General features: G+C 35.9%; 1 protein-coding gene across 10 annotated transcripts in view; it reads left to right on the top strand.

The window, feature by feature from the left end:
• The window catches only part of BRAF (B-Raf proto-oncogene, serine/threonine kinase), a 181,759-nt gene that overhangs the window by 94,363 nt on the left and 68,459 nt on the right, over nt 1–18,937 (top strand). For all 10 annotated transcript variants that reach the window (XM_027573135.2, XM_035723191.1, XM_027573137.2 and 7 more), the window contains one exon: nt 7,037–7,300. In XM_027573135.2, the coding sequence (XP_027428936.1) occupies nt 7,037–7,300 (264 nt within the window). The remainder of the gene's footprint in view (nt 1–7,036; nt 7,301–18,937) is intronic.

The raw sequence follows: 18,937 nt of genomic DNA, 5'->3' as shown, positions 1-18,937 counted from the left end.
CAAGGTGCTTCCTGTGGAATGCAGAGCAGTTCATTAAATACCATTTTTGGGTAGTCTGCAGGATTTCATTGTGTCTTGTAAGATGAAGTTTAGTAAGAATAAATTTAATGAGCTAATGATAAAAAAAAATTTAGGGTGCCTAGGTGGCTCATTTGGGTAAGCATCTTTGGCTCTGGTCATGATCCCGGGGCCCTGGGATTGAGTCCCAGGTTTGGTGCCCTGCTCAGCAGAGAGTCTGCTTCTCCCCCTCCGCCTGTGATCGATCTCTCTCTCTCTCAAATAAAATCTTTAAAAGAATAATTTTATTTCACTGCTTTTTCCCATTTGTTTAAAGTAGATCCATAGATAGTTTTCCTTCCATTCTTAATTGAGAAATGATTCACATACTGTAAGATTTTTATTTTAAAGTGTACCACTCAGTGGTTTTTTAGTATATGCACAAAGTTGTGCAATCATCATCAATTCCATCACTAATTCCAAAATACTAGAAAAAGAAACCCTTTACCCATTAGCAGTCATTCCCTTCAGCCCCTGGCAACCACTGATCTGCTTTGTATTTCTATAGATTTGCCTTTTTGGATAATTCATGTATGTAATGGGATCATACGTGATGTGGCATTTTGTGACAGGCTGCTTTCACTTAGCATAATGTTTTCAAAATTCATCCATGTTGTAGCATGTAGCATTCAGTGTAGCATTCATTCCTTTTTATTCCATCATATGGATATACAGATTTTGTTTATCCATTTATCAGTTGTTGGACATTTGGGTTTCTTCTTTTTGGCTGTCATGAATAAAGGTATTATGAACATTAATATATAAGTTTTTGTGTAACATATGTTTTCAATTGTCTTGGTTATATGCCTAGGGATGGAATTGCTGTGTCCTGTAGTAACTCAGTGTTTTAACTCTTTGAGGAACTACCAGACTATTCCAAGGTGGCTGCTTCATTTTACATTCCCGCCAGAAGTGTATGAGGGTTTAACTTTCTCCACATCAGTACCAACAATTATTTTGCTTCATTTTTTTAAATTTGTTTGTTTTTTTGAATAGTCATGCTAGTAGTTGTGAACCGGTATCCCATTGTGGTTTTGGTTTGCAGTTCCCTGATAACGAAAGATGTTAAGCATCTTTTTTTTTTTTTTTAAGATTTTATTTGTCAGAGAGAGAGCGCAAGCAGGGGGAGCAGCAGGTAGAGGGAGAAGCAGACTTCCTCCTGAGCAGGGAGCCTGATGTGGGACTTGATCCCAGGACCCTGGGATCATGACCTGAGCCGAAGGCAGACACTTAACAGACTGAGCCACCCAGCCATCCCTTTAAGCATCTTTTTCATGTGCTTGTTAGCTATTTCTGTATCTTCTTGGGAAAAATATCAATTCATATTTTTTGCCCATTTTTTAAACTGGGTTATTGTTGAGTTGTGAGAGTTCTTTGTATATTCTAGATAATAGAACTTTATCAGATATGATTTGTAAATATTTTCTCCTATTCTGTGGGATTTATTTTTCATTCTTTTGGCCATGTCTTTTGAAGTACAAAAGTTTTAATTTTGAGAAGTGTAGTTTTTCTATTTTTTCTTTGGTTGTTGTGCTTTTAGTGTATTACATCAAGAAATTATTGCCTGATCTGGCATCATGATGATTTACTCCTGTGTTTTCTTCTAGGAGCTTTGTAGTTTTAGCTGTTAATTTTATGTGTATGGTTGATCCATTTTGAGTTAATTTTTGAATATAATGTTAGGTAGTAGTCTGGCTTTATTCTTCTGCATGTAGATATTCAGTGGTACCAGCACCATTGTCGAAAATCGGTTAGCCATAAATGTAAGGCTTTGTTTCTGGACTCTCATTTCTATTGTGTTGTTCTGTGTGTGTATCCTTATTCCAATATACATGTCTTGATTACTGTAGCTTTATTGTAACTTTTGAAATGAAGAAATTAAATCCTCCAACTTTGTTCTTTTTCAAGATTATTTTGGGTATTCTGAGTACCCTGCACTTACATAAGAATTTTAAGATCAGCTTGCCCATTTCTGCAGAAAAGCCACTGGGATTTTGATAAAGATTGCAGTGAATCCGTAGATCAGTTTGGGGGAATATTGTTATCTTAATGATATTAAGTGTTCTTGTATTCTTTTACTTATTTAATTTTATTATAATAATAATTATTATTATTTTAGAGAGCAGGAGCAGGTTTGGGCATGAGGGATAGAGAGAGAGGGAGAGAGAATCTTAAGTAGTCTCCACACCGAGCATGGAACCCGACACAGGACTGTCTCACAACACTGAGATCATGACCTGAGCTGAAACCAGGAGTCTGACGCTTAACCCTCTGAGCCACCCAGATGCCTCTGTACTCTTTTATTTAATTTGGAAACATTTGACATGATCTGTGCCTTCAACTAGCTTATAATTTAGTAGAGTCATCTTAAAAACTCAGCTAAGTAATATAGTGATAACAGTAGTAAACATAACAAGAATTACTAGTTCTACTTATTATTACTAATAAGAATATTTATTGGGCTTTTGCTATATGGTAGTCTCTGTAATAACTTCTTTTATTTGTATTATCTCATTTAATCCTCACAAAATTTCTTCATAAATAAGAAGGAAATTGTCATATAAAGAAGAACGTGATAATATTCTAAAGGAGGCGAAGACAAAGAATACCCCTTGGGTTTTATCAAGCAGAGCTTTGAATTGGACTTTGAAAAATAAGTAGGATTTTTTTTTTTTAAGATTTACTGTTTCTTTATTTGAGAGAGAGCTTGCGAGAGAGTGTGAGTGGGGGGAGGGGCAGAGGGAGAGAATCCGCAAGTAGACTCCCCTCTGAGCGCGGAGCCTGACATGGGGCTCAATCCCAAGAGCCATGAGATCATGACCTGATCCAAAAGCAGGTGTCGCGTTGGTGGTATAGTGGTGAGCATAGCTGCCTTCCAAAAGCAGGAGTCTTGACGCTTAACTGACTGAGCCACCCAGGCACCTCGAAAAATAAGTAGGATTTTGATGAGAAAGAACAGGGTTTTGGGAAAGCTGCATCCTGAAAAAGTATCTAGATCTGCAACTTCTTGAAGAACGACAAGAATTTGTTGATGGCAGTAGTGGTAGCTGAGGTGTGCATTTATGTGGGAAGACGTGTTCACATTTGCTGTGTAAGGAAACAGAGGAAAAGGTTGGAAGACGTAAGAGAAAATGGGGATTACAGTGTACCAGCGCCTGAGGCCCTAAACACTCAGTGCCAACACTAAATTGAGAACAGAAGAGGGATGGGGAAAGGTGTGGAGAATTGCTTAGACAAAGAAAAGAAGAGGAAGCTCTTATTTAATGGCTTTGATCTTTAGTGTAAATTTGAAGTTAATGCTTTTTTCTGAGTGAATTAAACATTGAGGGATGAAGGTAAGGAACCAAAGCAGCATAGAAAAGGTTGGAGTAAGTATTGTGAAAAACGTAGTATGATGATATTTAAAATAAGTAAAATTTTTCAGGTAGTAGTGTGAAGGACTTACTTCCATGAATTGATGATGGAACTAATTGGCTTTGTTTTACTACTACCTTCTTCAGCAGTGTGTAGTAACCTGAGAGAAAGAATGGAATAATTAAATGGTAGGGTTTACTCAATATTTGTATTTGACAAACAAGTTGGTAAAAGAATAAGAATTAGCCAGAGAATCAGAGATGTTACTAGTGGCATTATTGAAATGGTGAGTCACAAAGTAGGGGAATTAAGACAGTGAATGCCCAAATCTAAGAAACTTGAAGGGATTAATGTTGCTCATGAACAGATTAATGTAGTGAGATGGAAACTTAAGAAGGTGTGCTCAGGGACAAAGGAAGTTACAATTTGAAATCTTGTCATCATTTGGAACTAGTGGATCTGAAAGGTAGAGTGAAGATAAATACCTTTAGAGATAAGAGATTTAGAGAACTTCAAGACAGGAGTGTTGAAAGAGTAATCCACACTGAATGCAGCAAGAATAATGGGAAGAAATGAGCCACGCCAGGTACAAGTGCCTTGATAGATTTCACCTGTGAGGATGGAGGGAGGTGGAATAAGAACGGAAAGGAAGAGCTGTTGATAATGCAGTGAAATAGTTTGTAATCCCCAATAGAGGGAACAGTATCCTTTCAAAAATTAAGACTAACATTTTGATAAATAACATTCTGAGAGTTTATTTTTTACATGCATTAAAATGTACTGGTCCAGATGATAGTAAATACGATTTGATCTATGCAGGAGGTAATTTTTATATCTTAGACGGCATGTATATGTTCTTCTAAGGGTAGGAATTGTATCCGTCTTTATTTTTGTAGTTTGAGGCCCAAACAGTGCGAGGCACATGTATGTTCACTATATATTAATTGACTTTTTTTTTTTTGAGAGAGAGGGAGAGAGCATGAGTGTGGGGGGAGGGGGCAAAGGGAGAGGGAAAGAGAATCCTGAGTGGAAATCCTTGACCTGAGCAGAAATCAAGAGTGGACACTTAACCAACTGAGCTACCCAGGTGCTCCTTAATTGACTGATTTTAAATTAGGCTTAAAAAGTGGATCATATTGAAAGAGATGCCCTTAAGTAATTAGATCTTAGAACTGAAAACTAAATCAAAATACAGCTTAGAAAATTTTGAATTGATTTGGTTATAATGCCCTGAAATGCTATGAAACATTTCCAGAATCAGGGTAGGGTAGCTAGCAGGCTAAAGGAGAGGGCATTTTGATGTACTTTAGGCCCTTAACCTCAGTGGCTCAGTTTAGTATTATTCCTCCTTTTTTCTGCAATTACATTTTAAGGTCTAGCATAGCAAGTGCAGTGGTCTTTATTGAAATAAAATTTCTCCCTTGCTTGTGGAATGAAATTCAGGCTTCATAGCATGGTATATACACACTCTGCAAGCTGGTCCCTTACCCACTTTTCCAGTCTTATTATTTGCTTCCCTGTATTGCTGTTTTGCATTTAAATACCACAAGCATATATTGATCCCTTGCTATGTCCCAGATATTAAATAGCATTCAGCTATACTTGTCTGTAGTTTTCCCTCTATGCCTTGAAATTCCATACCTCTTTTTCTTTTAAGATTTTATTTGAGAGCAGGAGGTGGGGGGAGAGGAGCAGAAAGAGAGGAACCAGCAGACTGCGCACTGAGTATGGAGCCTGACACAGGGCTCGATCCCAGGACTCTGAGATCATGACCTGAGCCGAAATCAAGAGTTGGACGCTTAACTGACTGAGCTACCCAGGCGCCCCAAAATTTCCTACCTCTTTATTTTATGGCAGAATTTCTCCTGTACACAGTACTCTCTTCTCCCCACTTAACTCCATCTAAGTGCTAACATTTTAAGGCCCTTTCCCTCCTCATTCTGCCTTCGGCTCAGGTCATGATCCCAGGGTCCTGGGATCGAGCCCCGCATCGGGCTTCCTGCTCGGCAGGAGGCCTGCTTCCCCCTCTCCCGCTCCCACTGCTTGTGTTCCTGCTCTCGCTGTATGTTTGTGTCTCTCTATGTCAATTAAATAAATAAAATCTTTAAAAAAAAGTTATTTATTTCTCATGTACAGCACTTAAACAAATGAAAATACATCCACCTACTTCTCTGCAGCCCAATAATAAACTCTTTGAGTGATAGGAAATGCCATTTTAAAATCTATGATTCCCCCTTGTAGGCTTTTATAAATGTTTGTAGCTACTGCCTCTATGTATGGTGGTGGACAGAAATGGTGTCCTATGGTGTGGGGGAGAGTGATTACCACTGCCTTAAAGAACCATGGACATATATATTCCAATTCATTCCATCTCTTCACTTTCAAAATTACTCTGTTTGCAAATTTTTTTTTAAGATTTTATGTATTTATTTCACAGAAGAGATAGAGACAGCGAGAGAGGGAACATAAGAAGGGGGAGTGGGAGAGGGAGAAACAGTCTTCCTGCCGAGCAGGGAGCCCAGTGCAGGGCTCAATCCCAGGACCTTGGGATCATGACCTGAGCCAAAAGCAGACACTTAACAACTGAGCCACCCAGGCCCCCCTGTTTTCAAAATTTTGTTACTTTTAGAATATGATATCTTACATGGTCATTTGACTTTATAGCTTTAGTCAAATGAAACTTGTAGAAAGAAACCATGATGGATAATGGCCCCAGAATTTCTTTTTTTTTTTTTTTGCTTTTTTTTTTAAGATTTTATTTATTTATTTGACAGAGAGAGAGAGCAAGAGTGGGAACACAAGCAGGGGGCGTGGGAGAGGGAGAAGCAGGCTTCCCGCGGAGCAGGGAGCCCGATGCGGGGCTTGATCCCAGGACCCTGGGATCATGACCTGAGCCCAAGGCAGACACTTAACGACTGAGCCACCCAGGCGCCCCCCAGAATTTCTTGACTGCAGGTTGTAAACCACCTTTTCAGATAAAATTTTGTTCTCTAAGCAGTATTTGATGGGATCGTCAGAGACCCATAGTGAGGAGAATAAAGCATTTTAACTAATAGCTATTTCAGAAAGAAGCTGGCGGTTATACATCTTTTAAGTAATGGTGAGATCTGACACTATACCTGAGTCTTATTTTTTTGACAAATCTCTTTTAAGACCTCATCTCCTTTTCAACCTCTCTTTCTGTTCTTTGGAGGGGAGAAAGGTATGACACTTTATATGCCTACATGTTTTCTGGAAAAAAATAAATTTTTAATAGAGATTGTACTTACCCTTGATGTAGTATATAGTATTTTATTTTATGTTAGATAAGTGGTTTGGAAGGTAAATTGCAATATGACCAGAACATTCTAAATACTGTATTTTTAAATTAACGTTCATGGCTATTCTAGACATTTATGTTTTTGTCAGTTTCTCAGTGCAGTGTAGTATCTTATCACAAAAGATTTATCAATTTAAAAGTATAAGTATTAATTTACAGTACTTTTAGCATTTATTTTGTAACTTCTAACTTAAAACCCTATTAGCTAGATTATAAAGAGATTATAACCAAACTTAAATTTCTTATTTCCTTTTGTTACTGTCAGGAAAAAGTCCAGCTTCAACATAAGTCTGCTTTATTTTATAGGCCTATGAAGAATACACCAGCAAGCTAGATGCCCTCCAACAGCGAGAACAACAGTTATTGGAATCCCTGGGGAATGGAACTGATTTTTCTGTTTCTAGCTCTGCATCAACGGACACTGTTACATCTTCTTCCTCTTCCAGCCTTTCAGTGCTACCTTCATCTCTTTCAGTTTTTCAAAATCCCACAGATGTATCACGGAGCAATCCCAAGTCACCACAAAAACCTATCGTTAGAGTCTTCTTGCCCAATAAACAGAGGACAGTGGTGAGTCAGCTTTTAATGTCATCATTGCTTTTTCTTTGTGTTTTTCAGAAATAGTAGTTGTTGAAACTGAAATATGTTACCACTCCATACTCCATGGTCATGCAAATGGAAGCATCCATTTCAAACAGGAGTGAAAAAGACATAATTATTTGGTGCCACTGTCTGTGTTTCTTAACTGGAACAAATTGTATTGTGTTTAGTGTCCAATTAACATTTTATAACCTATCTACCAAACTTGAACCACACTCAAGTCTAAGTACGAGTTTAGAATCAAAAAGAATTTCAAGACTTGAGCTTGTTTGTTGTTTAACATCTCAGGTCAGCTTTGTTCTTTGCCCTTGAGAAATCCCTATTTGGACTTTTTATCAAATGTTGGATTTTTAGTGTGCTTGATATTTTTTCTCTGTCTACGTAACTTTTGTTATTGGTAAGTATTACCAATGGAACAGACTACTGTGTGAGTAATATTTAAAGCAGGGAAATCTGCACAGTTTTATGGGTGGTCTGTAATCCTTGAGTGCAACAAGTACTATCATTGGCTTTAATAATAATGCACCTGTATACATCACTACTTTTTAAAAATGTATATGGTTATTTTTGAAATTAATAAAAAACCTTTTCATTTCCAAATACAAGTGAAATCAAAGTAGTTTTAATTTTTTTTCCCTCACACAGCATTAGTATTAATTCTGGATTGTCTTGGAAAAAGTGCTACAGTGGCCTCCAGAGAGGTCAGTTTGTCACCTTGTGCAACAAAGGGATGCGAGTGTCAGTGTATGGGGATGCAAGACTAGGCCTTTGGCCAGTGTCACAAAGGGTAGTTGGAACTCAGATCCTCACATAAAGCTGAGCCTTTGAATGGTTTTACCTTCAGCAAAAGGGTAAACTAGAAGAAAATATCTACTCAGCATACGTAAATAACAATGAAACTTGTTTGTCTTCACCAGCAGTCCAGATAAAGATTAATGTTTCCCTTGAATTCTTAATTATAGGCCTGTCCTCATCATGGTGTGGGCTTCATATTTATGGGCGCTGTCCAGGAACTTTAAACCCAACAACTGGTCCTGGAGAGGTAATAGCAGTCAGGCAGTAGGCAGAAGCAAATGCAGAATCTCTTTGGCCTATCTAGAGCTCATGGAACCCACATAGATAATGCCCACTGATAAGCTCAAAATCCCATGTTATAAAATACACAAGGAAAGAGCTTATCAGTGCATTAGAAGACTTAAGAACAACAGGACTCCTAAGAAGGAACCAAATAGAGCTTCTAGGTGGTCCTAAAATTTTAAACTCAGTGGATGACTGTTATCATCTCTGAAGTTATCTAGCTAAAGACAATTCTGTTGTTAAGCTTCTGAACCTTCCATTTTACAAGAAACACAGGGGATAAAGGAAAAAGTTAAGTGCCATGAAGAAACAAACAGGTTCAGAATTTGGACATTCTATAAGAGAGATGGATGGCCTGGACTCAATGTCACAAAGGACAAAAAAGATTGGAGATTATTCTACACTAAACAAGACTAAAGAGATGTAAACAAATGCAGTGTGTGATCCTAACTTGGGACTAGAAGGGGGAAGAGCTATAAAAGCCATTTTGTGATGGGAAATGCTGAATGTTGATTAAATATTATTATGGAATTACTAATTTTCCTAGTCTGATACCAGGAACGTAACTATGTAGAGGAATGTCTTTATTCTTAGGAAATACCTTTTTTGGCATTTAGGCATAAATTGTCATGACACCTACAACTTTTTCCATCCTCTTTTTTGAAATAAAACTTAAAGTATACAAATCTCAAGTATACAGCTGAGTGACCTTCTACATATGTAACTGCCACAGAAATCAAGATATTGAACATTTCTAGCGCTTGAGAAAGGTTCTCCAAACCCATTCCAATTCAGTAATCACTTTCAAGAGTAACCACTATTATGACTCCTTTCTCAATCAGTCAAACTTCATTTCAAATGGTAAGATGGAAAACAAAACGTTAGAGAAAATAAATATGAAAAAAATTTAGAATCTAAGTAGAGAGAATTTGGATGTTAATTGTATCATTCCTTCTAATTTTCTGTGAGTGAAATTTTTCTTAATAGAGTTGGAAAAATTCAAACAACTTAGACCAAAGGAAAAATAGAAAGTTCAAAAGAAATAGTTGCGGGCGCCTGGGTGGCTCAGATGGTTAAGCGTCTGCCTTCAGCTCAGGTCATGATCCCAGGGTCCTGGGATCGAGTCCCACATCAGGCTCCCTGCTCCTTGGGAGCCTGCTTCTCCCTCTGCTTCTCTCTCTCTCTCTCTCTCTGTCTCTCATGAATAAATAAATAAAAAATCTTTAAAAGAAATAGTTGCCACTAGGTAAAAAAACCTAACAAATATAAATTGATACTGATTTGAGGACATAGCAAGGTGACTTTAAATAAAACCTCAGTATGTCAAATAATTACATCATATTACAGAAGAAGTATCGAAGTGCTAAATAAAAATTAGAATATTTTAAAAAACTAAGTGGATGAGGTAAAAAGTAGATTAGAGGGAGAATTAGTAAATTCTAAAAGAAGGAAAGAGAGTAAAAAAAAATTAAAAACCTGTAACAGGATAAGAGATATGAAAGATGGAATGAACAGTTTCATTATATGCCTCAGAGGAGTTCCAGAAAGTGAGACTAGAAATAAAGGAGTAGAGCAAAATTCAAAGAAATGATGGCTATCATTTGTGAAAGATATAAATCTAAAGATTTAGGAAACAAAGGCCCTAAATTGTATAAATAATTTTCAATATAATTATTAGATACAATAAAATGAAAGGATAGTATTTTAAAACCAGGGAAAAAATTATCTTTAAAAAATTCTCAATTAGATTATCAAAAAATTTTCATTGTAGCAGCTGTAGAAGCCAGAAGACAATAGACTAGTGTACTCAGAATGCTGAGAAATGTCTGTAAGTTGCTTAGATAAAGTATGAGTTGAAAGTACAATAAAGGCCTTTCCAGATGAGAATTTACCTTTCCCAGGCTCTGCTGGAAGGAACTACCCAAAAATTAATTTAGAAAGAAAGTTGAATACAGAGGAAGGAATGAAAAGTAACATATTCATGAATTGGACTTCACTGAAATTAAAAACTTACACTCTTCAAAAGACAGTGTTAAGAGAATAAAAAGACAAACCACAGACTAGTCTTTGCAAAACATACACCTGATTCAAGACATGTATCCAGAGCATACAAAGAGCTCTTAGAACTTAGGAAAGCAAATAACTCAAAAAATAAGGAAAAGATTTGAACAGATACTTCACCAGAGATGTAGATAGTAGATAAATACACTAGAAGATGCTCAACATCATTAGTTACTGGGGAAATGCAAAATAAAGGCACAAGGATAACCCCATATACCTACTAGAATGGCTAAAATGAAAGAGAGGCCGTACCAACTATTTGCGAGAATGTGGAATAACTGGAATTTTCATTCATTGCTGGTGGGACTGTATAATGGTACAGTCACTTTGTAAAACAGTTTGGTAGTTTTATTTAATACAGTTCCTCTTTTTAAAATACTGTATTTATTTATTTGACAGAGAAAGAGAGCACACAGAAGCAAGGGGAGCGGGAGAGGGAGAAACAGGCTCCCCACTGAGCAGGGAGTCCGATATGGGACTCCATCCCAGGACCCTGGAATCATGACCTGAGCCGAAAGTAGACACTTAACCGACTGAGCCACCCAGGATCCCTACAGTTCCTTTTAAAATCCCAACAGCATTTTTTGCAGAAATAGAAAAATCCATCCTGAACTTAATGTGGAGGCTTAAGGAAAAGAGAAAAGTTGGAATTCCATCTCACACTTCCTGATCTCAAAACTACTACAAACCTACAGAATGGCATAGACATAGAGACATATAGATCAGTGAAATAGAGTCCAGAAATAAATTCTTATGTATATGGTCAAGGGATCTAACAAGGGTACCACAAAAAGGACAGTCTCTTCAACAAATGATGCTGGGAAACCTGGATGTGCACATGCAAAACAATGAAGTTGGACCCTTACCTTACATTATATGCAAAGTTCTCTCAAAATGGATCAAAGATATAAATGTAAGAGCTGAAACTATAAAACCCTTAGAATAAAACATAGAGGAAGAGCCTCACAACACTGGATTTGGCAGTAGTTTCTTAGATATGACACCAAAAGCCACAGGCAACATACATAAAAATAGAGAAATAGGACTATATGATAACTAGAAACTATGTGAATCAAAGAACACAAATCAGGATGCCTGGGTGGCTCAGTCGGTTAAACGTCTGCCTCTGGCTGAGGTCATGATCCCAGGGTCCTGGAATTGAGTCCTTCATTGGGCTTCTTGCTCAGTGGGGAGCCTGCTTCTTCCTCTGCTTGCTCTGCCTGCCACTCCCCCTGTTTGTGGTCTCTCTCTCTCTGACGTAAATTAAAAAAAAAAAAAAAAACATAACCATCTGAGTGAATAAGACAACTTATAGAATGGGAGAAAATATTTGCAAGTCATATCTGTGATAAAGGGCTAATATTCAGAATGTATTTTATTTATTTATTTTTAAAGATTTTATTTATTTTTTGACAGAGACAGTGAGAAAGGGAACACAAGCAGGGGGAGTGGAAGAGGGAGAAGCAGGCTTCCTGCCGAACAGGGAGCCGGTTGTGGGGCTTGATGCCATGACCCTGGGATCATGACCTGAGCCAAAGACAAATGCTTAACGACTGAGCCACCCAGGTGTCCCTAGAACGTATTTTTAAAAACTCATACAACTCAAATAAAAAACAAAACAAAACAAAACAAAAAACCTAAACAACCTGATTAAGAAAAGGGGAGAAAACTTGAATAGATATTTCTCCAAGGAAGATATACAGATGGCTAACAAACACATGAAAAGATTCTCAACAGTAATCATTAGAAATATGTAAATCAAAGCCACATAAGCTACCACCTCACACCCATTAGAATAGCTACTGTCAAGAAAGAAAAAAAGAAAGGGAGGGAGGGAAGAAAAGAAAAAGAGAAGGAAAGAGGAAAGAATGAATAGCACATTGGCAGGGATGTAGAGAAATTGGAACCCTTGTGCATTGCTAGTGGGAATATAAAATGGTGTGACCACTATGGAAAACAGTATGATGGTTCCTCAAAAAACTAAGAATAGAATTATCATATTATCCTACAATTCTGCTTCTGAATATATACCCAAATGAATTGGAAGGGTTTCAAAGAGATTATTTATACACCATATTTATAGCATCTTTATTCATAATAACCAAAAATGTGTAATCAACCCATGTCCATCAGCAGATGCATGAATAAACAAAATGTGATATATGCATACAATGAAATATTCAACTCTAAAAAGGAAATTCTGGTACATTGTACAGCATTGATGAATCTTGAGTCACAAAAAGACAAATACTGTATTATTCCACTTATTTGAGTTACCTAGAGTAGTCAAATTCATAGAAACAGAAAATAGGATAGTGGTTGCAAAGTGTGGGGGTGGGGGAGAATGGGGAGTTGTTCTTTAATGGTCATAGAGTTTCAGTTTTTCAAAATGAAAAAAGTCAAGGCCATTGGTTACACAATGTGAATGTACTTAACATAGCTAACTGTGTACTAAAAATGGTTAAGATGTTAAATTTTATGTTAAATTTATTTCACCACAATTAAAAAAAAGTATGGCAATTTTGTAAAAAGTTAAGCATACACCTAGTATATGATCCAGCCATTCTACTTCTAGGTATTTACCCAAAAGAAGATAAAGCATATGTCCATACAAAGATTTGTACAGATTTGTTCTTAGCCCCAAATGTTCATCAACAGATGGTTAAGCGAGTTGTGGTATATCCATAAAATGGAATACCATGTGGTACACAGGAATACACTACTGATAGACACAACATAGATAAATCTCAAAATAATCATGCTAAGTGAAAGCCAGACAAAAATGAATATGTATTTTATACTTTTATAAAATTCTAGAAAATGCAAACTGTTCTATAGTGACAGTGTTAGATCAGTATTTGCCTGGGCCTGGGCCTGGGGCAGGAGGGAGGAATTACACAGGAGTGCAAAGAAACTTTGAGAAGGTATAATGGGGTACATTAGATGATTTCATGGATATATACATAATGTCAAATTGTATCAGACAATATACTTAATGTAGTTTATTGTAGGTCAGCTATACCTCAAATATCTTTTTTTAAAAAAGGAATGAAGGGGGCACCTAGCTGGCTCAGTTGGAAGAACATGTGACTCTTGATCTCAAGGTCATGAGTTCGAGCCCCGTGTTGGATGTAGAGATTACTTAAATAAATAAAACTTAAAAAAAAAAAAGAAGAGCTGTTAGTAACCAAAAGAAAATTGGTAGGGCTATCTAAGTATTATTTGAAATAGACCTTTAAAGAGAGAAAGAAGTGTTAAGGATGAGGAGGATCATGCTCTGGCAGGAGAAAAAGACTAACCTTTTACCTTAAATCTTTTTTTCACAGAGCTGTTTCTTCTGTTTAAAATTATTGTTTAGAGTGGTTGTATCCAACTTTAGCCATTTTTCATGATGGATAGTTAATACTGTAATATACATTTAAATACCTGTGTCCTGAAACACTGTGGGAAATTTTTGTTAGATACCTAGAAATAATTATTGAATAAAGTATGCATTAGTATACACTCTGAATAGTGTATGAGACTTACTTTTACCATGAGACCTTGGCCAACACTGAATGTTAAAATTTAGAAGATATTATTGATCTAATAAAATTTAAAGTATTTTAAGCCTGAGATACCCACATTCATGTATACTTTTCAATACATAAATCATCCAACAAAAGGTTAACAAAGAAATTAACAAAAGGCTAACAAAGAAAGTATTAGACTAACCCAATTACCCTGAAACACAGCTTGTCCTAAGCCTGGCTTTTGGAATTCATAATTTAAAAGAATTTTTTTATAGACTAAGACTTAATTCACACATTATACAATTGATTCATTCAAAGGGTGCAATCCAGTGATTTTTAGTCTATTCATAGAGTCACACAAATGTCATCTCAATCAATTTAAGAACTTTTTTAGCACTCCAGGGGCGCCTGGGTAGCTCAGTCGTTAAAGCTTCTGCCTTCGGTTCAGGTCACGATCCCAGGGTCCTGGGATCGAGCCCCGCATCAGGCTCCCTGCTCAGCAAGAAGCCTGCTTCTCCCTCTCCCACTCCCTCTGCTTGTGTTTCCTCTCTCGCTGTGTCTCTGTCTGTCAGATACATAAATAAAATCTTTAAAAAAAAAAAAAAAACTCTTTCAGCACTCCAAAAAAGAAACCCTATATACATTAGAAGTCACTTAACCATTTCTCCCCAATCTTCCCAGTCCTAGGTAACAAGTTACTTCCTTTTATCTCTATAGATTTGCCTATTCCGGACATTCCATGTAAATGGAATTGTGGAATGTGTGGTCTTTTGTGACTGGCTTCTTTTACTTAGCATGTTTCCAGTGTTCATCCATGTTATAGTGTGATTCAGTCCTTCATGCCTTTTTATGGTCAAATGATATCCTATTGTTTGTATATACTCCATTTTATTTATCCATCCTAAGTGTTGTTTCCACTTTTTGGCTATTGTGAATAATGCTGCTATGAACATTCATGTACAAGTTTTTGTGTGGACATATGTTTTCATTTTTGTTTGGTATATGTCTATAGTAATCTTTTGAGGAACAGCCAGAATGTATTCCAAAACAGCTGTAGCATTTTACTTTCTCAACAGTACTGTATGAGGGTTTTAGTTTCTCCATCCACTCACCAGCATGTTTACTGTCTTTTTGATTATAGCCGTTCTAGTCTGTGTGAAGTGGCGTCTCATTGTGGTTTTGATTTGTATTTCCCCTGATGGCTAATGATATTAAGCATTTTTTCATGTGCTTATTGGCTTTCTGTATCTTTTTTGGAGAAAGAAATTTCTTTTATAAATAGTTTTACATGGCATGCAGAGACAAAATAAAATATGATAGGTCTGAGATAAGAATAATTGTAAGAGCTGATGAGCAATGTTCTAATAATAGAAATTGGATAAAAAAGAGAAAATAGCCAGGATTATTTCTTCTAGAGATAGCAAAAAGTACACGTTCTAAGACTATATATATTTTAGAAGGAGAAAGAGAAGTGGAGATTATAGGAATAAAACTGAATGCGTTTCAGGTTTGAAAAGAGAACTATATTAAGACAAGTAAGCCTGAGATTAGAAAGTAAAAGTAAGGTAGACTAAATGAGAGGATTATAATACAGGAATATGATAGTGGCTAGCTATTAGAAGTTTTCTTTTATGACTGTAAACCAGTACTAAACAAAAAACCATGCTTATCATTTTTCAAAGCAAGGTATTTAAAAATTGGTAACTTTGGTCACCAATTCAGCATTTGGAAAAGAATGTTCATAAGGTTTTTAAAATATTTTTATTTAGAAAATGTATTTATATGGAAAAGTATAAAGGACAGTATATTAAAATCTGTGTTTAGTCACCTCCAGTGAACAAATAGGAGTGTTTGTTATATATCCTTCATACTGCACACACATACGCAAATGTGGTTCCCTTTACCAGTCCCATTCCTCTCATAAACATCCACATCCCACCATGTTGCCCAAGAAGCAGCCATTCAATAAATGTGGGCTACATTAATTCTTATACTTTACTAAATATATATATATCTATAAGTATTTTTAAAGTTTATGGTAGTATACTAGGGATACCGGGGTGGCTCAGTCGGTCAAGCATCTGCCTTCAGCTCAGGTCATGATCCCGCGGTCCTGGGTTCGAGTCCCACATTGCGTTCCCTGCTCAGCAGGGAGCCTGCTTCTCCCTCTCCCCCTGCCTGTGCTCTCTCTCTCTGACAAATAAATAAAATCTTTAAAAAAATAAAATTTACAGTAGGATGATACTATATGTAATGTTCAACATCTTATCTTTTTTATTCAAAATTATAATTTCAAGGTATACATATGTACATGTTGATACATATAGATCTTACTCTTTGAATTTAACTTTTTATTTTTGAAGATTTTATTTATTTATTTGTCAAAGAGAGAGTGAGAGAGCAGGAGTCCTGCATATGTCTCCCTGCTCAGTGGGGCGTCTACTTCTCCCTCTGACCCTCTCCCCTCTCGTTTTTTCTGTTTCTTACTCTCTCTCACTCAGATAAATAAATCTTTTAAAAAATAAAATAAAATTGCTTTTACATTACGAAGTTTTTATAATATAGTGAGCCTCTTTTTACTTTAATAAGACCATGTTGTAAGCGGATGATAGGAGGTTTTTCCTTGAAAACCGAATCGGTGGAACAGTCCTGGAAAAGGCTTTGACATCAGGATAAATTATCAGGAAGCTATAAATTTAGATTTATGTTCAAAACCCATATATTGGCATCTGTAGTTTGTGCTGGTTTATACAAGAAGATCTTAGGGTATCATGAAGTTAAACTACCAAATTTAAGAGAATTTAAACTACCAAATTAATCTACTAGCTCAAATAATATGTAATAATTTTGGTGGTCACCCGAATTTTAATGGCTGCTCTTTTAAGAAGGTCTTTAAGTTTTAAGAAAACCTTTTATTGAAAATTTTAAGCATATACAAAAGTAGAGTAGTGTAGTGAGCCATCATGAACCCATTGATAAAAGATGGTTTATATTCACTATAAAAACTGTTGGACAAAAGTTTAGACTAATACATTTTGTTTTGGTCTAAATTTTCCTTTGCAATTACATCGACTCTAGCTCTTTATTAAGATAGTATGCTTATTTTAAAAAATTTTATAGGGAAAAAATGTTCCTGCTTTGATAACCTAATCAGGGACACTTAATTTTGGAATTTGGAGAAGATGCATACACCTGGTTCTTTTGAAAATACCTTTTCAGTCTTTTCAGCCTATAAATAGGAGACAAACCTCTCCTCCCCTTTTCTTTTCAATCAGGTAATTCTTTCATGTGGTACTTATATAAAGAAATCTTGTTTCTACCCTGTTTCTATATTCTATACATCCAGGTTCCCCTGAATCTTTTAGGTCACTATTTTTCTTTGGGGTGTGTGTGTATATTTTCTGGGTTGGTTTTTTGTTTCGTTTTTTTAATGTAGCTACAAGCAAATATAAAAATATATTTTTTTATTTCCCCACTCCTCTTTGTGTACACAAGCCATCATACCGTATATATCATTCTGTATTTTAATGTTTATGTAACCACCCTGGAAATGTTCCATTTCCATATACAGAGAACTTTTAAATACTCTTTTTATAGCTATAGATTTCAATGTATAGATATACTGTAGTTTACCAGAATACTGTAGTTATACCAAAAATATGCTTGGCTGGATCAAAAGGAAATTTATATGTGTAATTCTGAAAGATGCTTTGAAATTTTGCTTCATAGATCTTACTTAATTTTGCACTGCCACCAGCAATGTATGAGATGCCTATTTACCATAGCCTAATCAACAGAACATGCTGTCAAGCTTTTGGATTTTTGCGAGTCTGATAAATGAAGCATATTTTGTTTTCAAGTTTGAATTTGTTTTGCTCCTAATGAGGTTGACCACCTTTTCCTGTTTGAACACCATTTCTGTTTCCATTTGTGTGAACTGTCTTTCATATCCTTTGCCCATTTTTTTATTGGTTGTTGGTCTTAATCTCAAATTTTCAGCTCTTTATATATTAGGAAGATTACCTGCATGTTAAATGAGTTGCAGATAGTTTTTATCAGTTTGCTTTCATCTTATGACTTTGCTTTTAAGTTACAAATATATTTCTTCACAGTTTGTACTTGTCTTTAGACTGCTTATAGTTTGTTTTGCCGTGTAAAAGGTTCTTAGTTTTATGTAGTTGAACTTAACATTTTTTCTTTTATGGCAGATTTTTCATTATAATTATAAAGGCCTTCTTGAGGTTATAAAGGATTTTGCCGTGTTTCCTTCCAGTACTTTTATGGTTCATTCGTTCCTTTCTTCTTGCAACATTTAAATCTTTGATTCATTTGGAGTTTACCCTAGTATACGGTATGAAGTATGAATGAATCTTTTTTCCTAGATTAGTTCCAACTGTCTCAACATGGACATCTTTCCTATTTCAGATGCTGCCTTTCTTTTATTCTAATTTCCTTTATATATTAAGAGTTTATTTTGGTTTGTTCCGTTGGTCTGTTGAACTGGCACTATCAATGAAGGAGCGAATAGTTTAAAAAAATGAACCTACAGTAGTGGAATGAAGAAGGACTGACTGATGACTTTCCCTTATTGATAAGAGTGGAAGGTATTTTGTATGCTGATGAAATATACATACACTTTGGAATTAAGCATAAGGGAGCATACCTATATTAGAAGACACATGACAGGAGTACATGAGGGAAATTACAAAAGAAACTGAAGGGTGTGGTAGATAGCCACGGTTCACTCATGACTTTATATCCCACGTTATAGAATTTTAAATTTTCCCTATAAGGAACTGGAAAATTTTGAGGAAAATTTGAATTTGGCCTATAAATAATGAAAAATTTGAGCAGACTAATGAAATATAAAATTACATTTTAGAATGGAGTTCCAAATCTCAGTTTGGTGGGCTTCTCAACAGTTGATACATGAGCTTCAGGTTCTGTGAACCCTCTG

This window comes from Zalophus californianus, chromosome 12 (assembly GCF_009762305.2).
Source record: "Zalophus californianus isolate mZalCal1 chromosome 12, mZalCal1.pri.v2, whole genome shotgun sequence".
Taxonomy (NCBI): domain Eukaryota; kingdom Metazoa; phylum Chordata; class Mammalia; order Carnivora; family Otariidae; genus Zalophus; species Zalophus californianus.
The sequence above is the reverse complement of the archived record's forward strand: the minus strand, read 5'-3'. Positions and strand labels throughout refer to the sequence as shown.